Here is a 10,971-nt window from a genome sequence, read left to right on the forward strand (position 1 = left end):
GAGTGCAGTGGCCGGATCTCAGCTCACTGCAAGCTCCGCCTCCCGGGTTCAAGTGATTCTCCTGCCTCAGCCTCCTGAGTAGCTGGGACTACAGGCACCCACCACCATGTCCGGCTAATTTTTGTATTTTTGTAGAGATGGAGTTTCACCATGTTGGCCAGGCTGGTCTCAAATTCCTGACCTCAAGTGATCCACCCACCTTGGCCTCCCAAAGTGTTGGTATTACAGGCGTGAGCCTCTGCACCCGGACCACTCTGCCCTACTCTTATAATTGTTCTGAGTCAGTTTCCTTACCTATAAAGTGGTGAATGAGACCAGTGATTTTTAAACTTTTTTAGCCACAGACCTTTCGTTCAAAGGAAATCTTAAATGGAGATGTAACACGCCAGCTGCTTAAAGACACAAGGCTCTGCAAGAGTGAGTGTGGGAGTGGGAGGGGGCTGGAGTCCCACCAGCTGGGCCCCCTCGCTGCTTCTGCCCAGCTCTCCCTGCTGGAGCACAGGGGCTGCAGGGAACCTTCCCAACCACTGGAGGCTGAGCCTGGGCCTGTCAAGCCCTGACTGGACATCCTCAACAGAGAATGTTTATGGAGTCAGCACGAAGCCATGGGGAGGGGCAGCCCAGGGGCCAGTCGCCCTCATAGGTCCTCCAGGGAGGGGCCCTCAGAGCTTCTCAGCAGGGACAGCAGGTTCAGAGCTGAGACACCAGGCACGTGGCCAGCGCAGATCTGCAGCACGCGTACCAGGCGCTGCGCCATGGTGGCCCGAAAGCCTTCCACCTGCGGGGAGAGCAGAGAACAGCAGTGAGACAGAATGCAGTGGTTGGCCCTGCTCCCTTACTCAGAGCAGCTGCAGGGGCTGCCAGAGCAGGGCTGGGTGGGGGGGCGGGACTCAGGGGTAGCTCAGGTCACCGCTGCCCATCACAGCCATGCCCTCATTCATGCCACACCTCAGAGTAACTTCCAACTGCCTCAGCTTGCCCAACCCTTCAGACAACCTCCGGAGACATCCAGAGCCTGACCTCCTGCTCAAGAGGAAATGAAGGCTTAGCAAGGCTGGCTAGGTAGAACAAACTGTCTAGGATCACCCAGCTAGTGACTCCAGAGCTGACCTCTGAACCAGGGCTGCCTCCAACCAATGCCCGGGCAGCTCGGGCCCCAGAGGCTCAAGACCAGGGAGCAGAAGATACTCACAGGCATGGGACGGAGGGAGGGAGAACGGGTGGCCCTCACCACAGATAAGGTGCCATCAAAAAGGAATGGGCCCGGGGGAGCTGTGGGGCCAGAGAGGGACAAGACTGCTCCATGCCCGGGCACAGATGCTCTAGACATCTCCGCTGGAAGAACACGATGCTGGCCAGTGTCTTCCCCTCGCTGACATGTGGCCTCAGAAGCATCTCACCTTCTGTTTCCTTCCTCTCTAGCTGGGGGCAGGTTGGGGTGTCACCACCCACCCAAAGTAGAGACCAGGGCATCCTCAACTTCCCTGCTCTTACCCCCACCGCTTGCTACCATGACCTCCTTGGTATGAGACCCAGCGGCAGCTTCTCAGTCCTCACCACACTGGCGCTATTGACAGAGTCCACCACAGCTGTTTATTCCCTCCTCGAAACGCTTTTTCTGCCTGGCTCCCAGGCCCCCACACCCACCCAGGGTTCCGCTCCCACACAGGCGGCTCCCTCGCCTTTGCCCAGCATCTATATGCTGGGGCTCCAGAGCTCGGTCCTTGGATCTCTTCTCCCACACTCAGTCCCCGGTGACCTCATCCAGCTCTGTGGCTTTAAAACCACCTAGTTGCTAATAACACCCAAATTACACCTCCAGGTCTTCCCTCTGAATGTCACACATGTAGGCAGCTGTTTACTTGGTTTCTCCACCTAGGTGGCTAATAGTCCCCTTAATCTTGGATGCCAAAAGTAGAGCCCCTGAAGCCCCAAAACCTGCTCCTCCTGCAGGCTTCCTCATCTCAGCCAAAGACAACTCCATCCTTCCAGTCAGCTGGCAAAACCTTCAGTCAGGGAGGACTCTTCTTTCCCTCATGCCTCACATTTTGGCCACAGAACAGCTGGCTGGCTCCATCCTGGAAGCAGCCAGTGTCATAGACCATCCCACCATCCTTTTTCCTGGCCAGCACTGAGTCCACACTTAACTCCCCTAGAAAGAGCCTCCAGGCCGGGCGCAGTGGCTCACGCCTGTAATCCCAGCACTTTGGGAGGCTGAGGCGGGCGGATCACGAGGTCAGGAGTTTGAGACCAGCCTGGCCAATATGGTGAAATCCCGTCTCTACTAAAAATACAAAAACTAGCCGGGCATGGTGGCAGGCGCCTGTAATCCCAGCTACTCGAGAGGCTGAGACAGAAGAATCACTTGAACCCCAGAAGCGGAGGTTGCAGTGAGCCAAGATTGCACCATTGTACTCCATCCTGGGTGACAGAGCGAAAGTCTGTCTCAAAAAAAAAAAAAAAAAGCCTCCAGACCTGTCTATTTCTGCCCTAGTTTCCCTTCAGCCCACTCTCCTCCCAGCAGCCAAAGGAGTCCATTTAAAACCTGAGTCAGGCCACATCCCTCCCTGGCCCCGAGCCCTCCAGCAACTCCCCACCAGGCTCCACTGATCCAGCCCCACCATTCCTGATTTCTACACCCCAACCCATCCTTTGCTGTTGTGCTGCAGCCACCCAGGCCTCCCTGCCAGACCTTGAGCACACCAGGCAAGTCCCACACTCGACCCACGCACTTGCTGTTCTTCCTGCCACAAGGTATCTCCATGGCCTGCCCGCCTACTTCCTTCAGGTCTTTATTTATTTAAAAGTCCTGTTTGCAGGGGTGTTCCCTGGTCACCCTGCGTAACTCTTGCCTGTTTACCACCACCTGACACGCCACGCCTCCACTTTCCAGCACATCATTTACCCTGTTTGTTTCCTTGACTAGAACAAAGCTGGGGCTTTTTTTGTTTTGTTTTGAGAGTCTCGCTTTGTCACCCAGTGCAGTGGCACCATCTTGGCTCACTGCAACCTCTGCCTCCCAGGTTCAACTGATTCTTGTGCCTCAGTCCCCTGAGTAGCTGGGATTACAGGCGCGTGCCACCAAGCCCAGCTAATTTTGTATTTTTAGTAGAGGCAGGGTTTCACTGTGTTGCTCAGGCTGGTCTGAAACTCCTGACCTCAGGTGATCCTCCCACGTCAGCCTCCCTGGGATTAGAGGCGTGAGCTATAGCGCCCAGCAGGAAGCTGGGGTTTTTGACTGTTTTGTTCCGTGCTGTGTCCCTGGAGCCTAGAACAGTGCTTGGCACCACAGAAACTCAGGAAGTGTTAATAAATCCTCTCACTCTAAGTTTGGTGGCCTTTGTTCCCAAAATCCATCTCCAGGCTGCTGAGGCTCAGGGTCCACAACCTGCCTCCTGCAGCAGCCTCGACCCAGCCTCCTGCCTCTGGCCAGGCTTCCTCCAATCCACGTCACTCCAGAGACGTGACCCAAATGCCCAGGTCTGACCACAGTCATGACTTTGCCCATGACATCCAGGAAGAAATGACCTAATTCTACCGCCAGGCTCCCAAAGCTCAGCAAATCCTTCTGCTGTTGCGTGTGTTACATGTCTGCTTATTTCATGAGATTCTGAGAGGAGAGGGCCAATATCTAAGTCGTTTGTGTTCCCAGGGCCCAGCACAGAGCCCTACCAGCAGACCTAGGCAATTATCTCACTGGGCCAATCACACACCTTCCTGTATTTCCTCATCAATGAAACGGGGCCGGTAATTCCTGCCACGCAAAGGCCTCAAGATATATGGTGGGGTTCAAACTCAGTTATTCAAAAGAGTGTTCTGAAGAGGACAACACCATCATGAAGAGGGAGGCCTGTTCAAACCCTGGGTGCTCCATCTGAGGGATGCAGGCCTATGTTCTGAGCAGGCATTTCTGCAGCTCCTGCTGCAGCTAGAACCAGGCTGGGGCCTCCTGCTTCCTGCCCAGGCCATGAAAGAACCCAGGCCCTGGTCTGGCCCGCCACCTCATGGCCACAGACAGAATTGCACCACTCGTCACAAGGTGAGCAGGCACCACTGTCCTCCACTAGCACCTGAACTATGGAGCAAAGATCGTGATTCCCCTTTAGAGATGAGAAAACTAATGCTCTGTGGCAGGCAAAGTGACCTAATCAAGGTCACATGGTCAGGAGGCTAGGAAAGGAGAACAGCTGGCTCTACCCCTCACTCATGAGCTGTGTGACCCTGAGCAAGTCGCCTCGTCTCTCTGGGAGGAAAGCCTGGCAGGGGAAGGCACTTCAGGTGTGCCCAGGCCTCAGGGTCCCATCTATGAGATCAGAGTGTTGGTCTGGTCAGGCGCTCGAAAAGTAGTCATCAAATAGGAAAACAAATGCATGAAAGAGTCAAGTGTGTTTCGTGATCGATGCATCCACCGAGGGGCAGGCCTAACGGCTGCTGCCACAGGAGGCAGTGATGAGACCTGCCCAATCCTGATGTGATATGAAAACATCCCCATTTCTACTGGCGACGGCCACAGACTGCTATCCTCTGAATTCTGCCCTTAGACCAGAGGAGTGCCGAAACCAGGATAAAGGACCCCGGTCTAGACGGTGGCGATGGATTGGTGGTGACAGATCTTGTGCTCACTGCATTTCATCACTTTGCTTTTGGTAACAGGCACAAGACCCAGAAGACAGCAGAAACACAACTCTTCAAAATGTATCTCAAAACCAATGAATAGGTTTCCAAAGGAATGGAGCAGGCCTGGCGCGTGGGTGTGGCAGTGTGGGCCCTGGGGCCCCTCAGTAGACCCCTCGGGGGGAGCACATCAACTCCTGCTGAGGCCTCTGTAGGAAAAAGTCATCAGGATTTATCCTGCATAAAAAGGGGCTAAAGGCCAGGCACGGTGGCTCATGCCTGTAATCCCAGCACTTTGGGAGGCTAAAGTGGGAGGGTCGCTTGAGGCCAAGAGTTCAAGACCAGTGTGGGGAACACAGCAAGGCCTCATCTCTACATTAAAAAGTAAATAAATAAATAAATACTTAGCTAGGTGCGGTGGTGCACGCTTGTAGTCCTAGTTACTCAGTAGGCTGAGGTGGGAGGTTCACTTGAGCCCAGGAGCTCGAGTCTGCAGTGAGCCATGATCACACCACTGCACTCCAGCCTGGGCAACACAGCAAGATCTTATCTAAAACAACAACAACAACAACAAGGCTACTTTCCTACCCCTCATGATTAGTTTCACCTTGTGGGAAACACCAACAGAATCCAGTCGGGGCAGAACACCCTACATATCCATCCAACCATCTACCCGCCCACCCAGCAAACATCCCTACCACCTGCTGGGTACCCTGGCTTGGGATGGGACTAGACAAGGTCTGAAATACAGAGAGTTAAGGGCAAATCAGGCCTTCTGACTCCCAGGGGACACAAGGATGCACCAGTTAATGAGACGGACATACGCCTGGCCTCAATCATTTACACCCCAGCAGGAGAGTAGACTCACAAATACATACACATAAGACTTAGTTATAACTAAGCATGCAGAAACTCAGCAAAAGGAAAAGCAGGGCAGCACGTGCTAGAGCCTGGCACATAAGATGCACTCCCGCTTCACACCTGTGTACTCCAAGGCTCAGGGTGACCTGCCCAGGTCACAGCCAGTGAGCAGAAATGCCAGGACTCAAACCAGGATCCTGCGTCTCCCTCCACTTCAGAAGCTGCCTCGCTCGGATACTGAGTCCTTCGATAACCATTCCCGACGTGCTCACTGTGTGCTGACCACCCTTTCCCTGCACCTGAGTGTAGTGTTGGTCTCTGTCACCAGCATGCTCACCTCCAGGTCACAGTAGAGCAGGGGGCTTTGGTAGGTGTGGGCCAGCTTCACCACGGTGTGCCGGTGAATGCTGCAGTGGCTCTCCCGCCCAGCTGGAAAGAAGTCATGAGTGCTATAGCTGCAATCTCTACCTTGCTGGCTGGAATTCAGGAAGTGCTGGGCAGAGTCACTCACTTCCCCACTCTTTGGCTCAGTTTCTTTCTAGTTGTGAGGGTGACAGTCCTATTCTACTTTCTTTTCTAGGTAGTCAAGAATATCAAATTAGACAATGAAGACAGTAATAGCTCCTACCCCCACCGAGTCACTCTAGAATCAGTGAGTTGACATCTAGAAATTGCTTGGCCTGCATTTGCTCACCAATGCTTCTTGAGAATTATCCGTACCGTGCCAGGCGCTCTGCTCAAGGAGCTAACAGTTCGGCTGGAAGGGCAGACAGGTCAGACACCTCATGCATGCCGCAGTGACACCGGGGCTGACTTTTGAGGTATTTGTAGGGGTTAGCAAGATAAAGCAGAGGAAACGTATTTGAGAGAAGCCTAGAGTAAACAAAAAGAGACGGGCCGGCTGGGCGCGGTGGCTCACGCCTGTAATCCCACCACTTTGGGAGGCCGAGGCGGGCGGATACCTGAGGTCAGGAGTTCAAGACTAGCCTGGCCAACACGGAGAAACCCCATCTCTACTAAAATACAAAAATTAGCTGGGCGTGACGGCGGGTGCCTGTAATCCCAGCTACTTGGGAGGCTGAGATGGGAGAATTGCTTGAACCCCAGAGACGGTGGTTGCACGGAGCCGAGATCATGCCACAGCACTCCAGCCTGGGCGGCTGAGTAAGACTCCAACTCAAAAAAATAAAAGGACGGGCCCTGCAACAGGACTTACCTAGGTGTGAACCTCGGCTCTACCACTTTTTATCTAGGGGCCTTGGGCAACTTAACCTCATGACTCTAAAACGGAGGTAATAATACCTACCTCAAACATTAATATGAAAACAAAGCAATTACAGTGTCTGCCTCACAGTGAGAGCTCAAAAGAGGTTAACCATTATTATTTTCACCGTTAATATTACAAAGTCTCAGGAACAGCAGCTGACCCAGAGAAGGAGAGTAACCGGAGATGAGGCCAGCCCAGAAGGCAGATGCCAAACTGCAAAGTGCTTTGTGTCTTCAGAGTTTGGATTTTACTGAAAGCCACAGGCAACCACTAGGCAACTCCAATCAACAGCAGAGTTATCTGCTCACATTCACTCTTAGAAAGGCTGACAACAGGTCAGATTCCAAAGTATGTGTATATGTGTTCTTTCGGTTTTTAAATTTAACTTTGAAGTTCAGGGGTACATGTGCAGATTTGTTATGTAGGTAAACTTGTGTCATCGGGTTTGTTGTACAGATTGCCACCCAGGTATTAAGCCTAGTACCCATTAGTTATTTTTCCTGATCTTCTCCTTTCTCCTGCCCTCCATCCTCCGATAGGCCCCAGTGTGTGTAAAATACATGTTCTTTCCATCACCCAGGGTGCCTCAGCAAGAAGTCTACCCCCGCCCCAGCTTTCCCTTGGCTGGGGGTGGGCAGTAACGGGCGAAGGACGTACTTACCACCTGTGGCGAGGAAACACACCTTCCCCAAGAAGAAGCTGGCATCCACATGGCGCAGGGACTCCTCGGTGTTCTGGAGGCTGGGGTCGCCAGGCCAGGGTGAGAAAACACACCAGAGAACAAAACTTTACAACAGAGAAAGCAGAAGCCCTTGCTTCTCTGATCCTAGAGGCCAGAGAATGACAAGAGGGTGACATTCTCTGGAGAAATACTTTGTCCTTTTTTTTTTTTTTTTTTTTTTTGAGATGGAGTCTTGCTCTGTCGCCCAGGCTGGAGTGCAGTGACCCGATCTCAGCTCACTGCAAGCTCCGCCTCCCGGGTTTACGCCATTCTCCTGCCTTAGCCTCCTGAGTAGCTGGGACTACAGGCACCCGCCACCATGCCTGGCTAGTTTTTTGTATTTTTTAGTAGAGACGGGGTTTCACTGTTAGCCAGGATGGTCTCGATCTCCTGACCTCGTGATCCGCCCGTCTCGGCCTCCCAAAGTGCTGGGATTACAGGCTTGAGCCACCGCGCCCTTTTTTTGAGATGGAGTTTCACTCTGTCACCCAGGCTGGAATGCAGTAGTGCGATCTTGGCTCACTGCAAGCTCCGCCTCCTGGGTTCAAGTGATTCTCCTGCCTCAGCCTCCTGAGTAGCTGGGATTACAGGTGCACGCCACCATGCTCGGCTAATTTTTGTATTTTTAGTAGAGACAGGGTTTGCCATGTTGGCCAGGCTAGTCTCAAACTCCTGACCTCAAGCGATATACCGGTCTTGGCCTCCCAAAGTGGCATGAGCCACCACGCCCCATTATGTCCTTTAATGTTTTTTAAAAATAATTTCAACTTTTATTTTAGATTCAGGGGGTACATGTACAGGTTTATTACATGGGTATACCATGTGATACTGAGGCTTGGGGTACAACTGATCCTATCACCCAGGTACTGAGCATAGGACCTAATAATTTTTCAATCGTTGCCCCCTTCCTCCTTCCCTGCTCTAGTAGTCCCCAGTGTCTATTGTTGCCGTCTTTGTGTCCATGAGGACCCCATGTTTAGCCCCCACTTACAAGTGAGAACATGTAGTACTTGATTTTCTGCTCCTGTGTTAATTCACTTAGCATAATGGCCTCCAGCTGCATCCAGGTTGCCGCAAAGGTTAAGCTTTCATTCTTTATTATAGGTGGACTTTAATTTTTTTTTTTTTTGAGACAGAGTCTCACTCTGTTGCCCAGGCTGGAGTGCAGTGGCCCGATCTCGGCTTACTGCAACCTCCACCTCCTGGGTTCAAGCAATTCTGCCTCAGCCTCCCGAGTAGCTGAGACTGCAGGCGCAAGCCACCACGCCCGGCTAATGTTTTGCATTTTAGTAGAGACGGGGTTTCACCGTGTTGCCCTGGCTGGTCTCAGGCAATCTGCCCACCTCGGCCTCCCAAAGTGCTGGGATTACAGGTGTGAGCCACCGTGCCCGGGCCGTTGTGTCTTTTAAACATTGTGCACTGGCCACTGCCTCCTCTTTCCTGACCCTATAGGATTGACCTCAGACAGCCTCTCCCATCCTCACCACTTCCATAACAAGTTAGGTCACTGTCCCAGCACAGTTCTGAGCCAGGCCTGCCTAAGCCCTGCCTGCCCCTTCCTCTGGCTCTCACCTGTATTTGCTGTGAAGATTAACCACAAACACGATCAGGTCAATTCGGGGCCGATTCACACTGGAGGGCAAAGGGAGGGACTTTGCCAAGTGGCTGAAAAACAGGAAATTGCAGGACTCAAGATAACCGTACCGCCTTCACAGCGACCGTTTAAATGCTGCCCTTCATGGGGAAAGAGGCCGTCAAGGGTTCCCCACCTCATCCTAGCCACCCGAGGCTCTTGCGGTCACAACTCCTTGGGCCAGCACAGAGGCAGGGCAGGGCCGGTCCTATTCAGATTACTCCTGTCTGATTCCCTCTGCCAGAAAGGGCCTCTGTTTAGTCACCACCTCGGCAAGGGGAGATTGGGATATAAGAGGGCATGGGACTAGCCAGCTATGCTGCATGCTGGGAGAAGGACCACCCTCAGAGGAGGGGGCGCTGGGCTTCGGGGTTTAGCAGCTAGGACTGAATCCCTCTTGAGAGACACGTGGGCCCAGGCCACAGCCGCGGCTACTTACACCTTCAGCTCGGAGGCGCAGTCCTCCTTGAGCATCGAGTCCGCCAGCTGCTGCAGAAGAGCATCCTCCGTGCCTACCAGCTGCGCAGGGAGAGAGAGCGGACCGTCGAGACCTAGGCACAGCACTCCCTGGGGAGGGCCTGGCCCTTCGACCCACCCCCAGGGAGATCGGGCCGGCGCCAGCAGGCGGCTCGGAGGACATTTCCCGAGAAGTGGAGCCCGCGAGGCGGCACGGGCTGGGGTCCTGAGGTTTGGACCCGCTGCAGGCCTGTAGGCACCGCACTCTCTACCACCCGATCCTCGTTTCGACCGCCGGCCTCTCCAGGAAGCCAGACCCCCAGACGCGGAAAAACCAAATCCAGGCGCGGGAACCTGCTAATCAGAAGATGGGAAAGGGCCCGCCGAGCACCTATTGGCGGGTGCCTCTCTCAACCTTAGAGAGCGGCTACTCCGATTGGTTCAGAACGTGGCTCTCCGCCTTTTCCCCGTCCCGCTACGGTAGCGCTCGCTGGCTCGGCGCCTTAGGGAGCTCAGTTGACCTAGTGGCTGAAGCGCCGCCCAGGAGGTAAAGGCCGGCGGGGGAAGCGGGGCCGCCGGCACCTACCAAGATGGTGGCCGTGTTCAGGCCGGGCAGCTTGTCCAGCGGCCTCAACACCGACATCACAGCCTCAAGGCCGACCGCCGCTCCTGCAGTGCAGCGCCGATCTTTCAAACCGCACTGAGTCCCGCCTCTAGAGCGCGGCCTGGGTGCACGTGCCTCCTTATAGGCGGGGCTTCGCGGGACGGGACTGGGCCTCTTAAAGGAACCGAACCTTTATCTCCTTTTCTGAGGGGCGTTCCAGCACCACCCATGGAACACGTGCTGGACAGGCCTTTTGTTCCATGCTCCACAGTAAGCAGATTTTTAGTGATTGCTTTATGCACTTTCGTTCATTCATGCTCATACACAGTACTTTTTTTTTTTTGAGATGGAGTCTCGCTCTGTGGCCCAGGCAGGAGTGCAATGTGCGCGATCTCGGTCCACTGCAACCTCTGCCTGCCGGTTTTAAGCGATTCTCCTGCCTCAGCCCTCAGAGGAGCTGGGATTACAGGCGTGCGTCACCACGCCTGACTTATTTTTGTATTTTTAGTAAAGATGGGATTTCTCCAGCTTGCCCAGGCTAGTCTCAAACTCCTGGCCTCAAGTGATCCGCCCGCCTTGGCCTCCTGAAGTGCTGAGATTACAGACGTGAGCCACTGTGCCTGGCCTTTTTTTTTTTTTCTGAGTTGGAGTGTCACTCTGTTGCCCGGGCTGGAGTATAGTGACATGATCATAGCTCACTACAGCTTCAAACTCCTGGGCTCAAGTAATCTTCCTGGCTTAGCCTCCTGAGTAGCTGGAACTACAGGCAAGTGCCACCAAGCGGATCTGGCCATGTTGGCCAGGCAGCTCTTAAA

The 10,971-nt window shown here is 53.8% G+C and overlaps 1 protein-coding gene across 3 annotated transcripts; it reads right to left on the reverse strand.

Annotated features, from left to right (window-relative positions):
* Positions 1-317: 317 nt before the first annotated feature.
* CENPM (centromere protein M) lies at positions 318-10,276 on the reverse strand. Of its 3 annotated transcripts, XM_011945103.1 has the most exons (6): positions 10,139-10,276; positions 9,536-9,615; positions 9,036-9,128; positions 7,404-7,483; positions 5,813-5,904; positions 318-778 (listed from the first exon to the last, which is right to left on the reverse strand). In XM_011945103.1, exons 1-6 carry the CDS (start codon positions 10,193-10,195, stop codon positions 638-640), a joined length of 543 nt encoding a protein of 180 aa, XP_011800493.1. In that variant the 5' UTR covers positions 10,196-10,276; the 3' UTR covers positions 318-637. The 3 variants fall into 3 exon arrangements, with proteins under 3 accessions (XP_011800493.1, XP_011800494.1, XP_011800495.1); XM_011945104.1 differs by lacking the exon at positions 5,813-5,904 and having other exon boundaries at positions 319-778; XM_011945105.1 differs by lacking the exons at positions 5,813-5,904; positions 7,404-7,483; positions 9,036-9,128; positions 9,536-9,615; positions 10,139-10,276 and adding an exon at positions 2,693-2,766 and having other exon boundaries at positions 319-778.
* Between the last annotated feature and the right edge of the window lie 695 nt (positions 10,277-10,971).

The sequence above is a fragment of the Colobus angolensis genome, unplaced genomic scaffold (assembly GCF_000951035.1).
Source record: "Colobus angolensis palliatus isolate OR3802 unplaced genomic scaffold, Cang.pa_1.0 Scaffold239, whole genome shotgun sequence".
NCBI lineage: Eukaryota > Metazoa > Chordata > Mammalia > Primates > Cercopithecidae > Colobus > Colobus angolensis.

Excerpts from the sequence above, each read along its gene's own strand:
- CENPM (XM_011945103.1), bottom strand. The coding sequence starts at position 10,195 with ATGTCGGTGTTGAGGCCGCTGGACAAGCTGCCCGGCCTGAACACGGCC. Across the intron at positions 9,129-9,535 it reads TGCGCCTCCGAGCTGAAGGT|CCACTTGGCAAAGTCCCTCC; the intron begins GTAAGTAGCCGC and ends CCTGTTTTTCAG. Across the intron at positions 779-5,812 it reads TGCTCTACTGTGACCTGGAG|GTGGAAGGCTTTCGGGCCAC; the intron begins GTGAGCATGCTG and ends CTCTCCCCGCAG.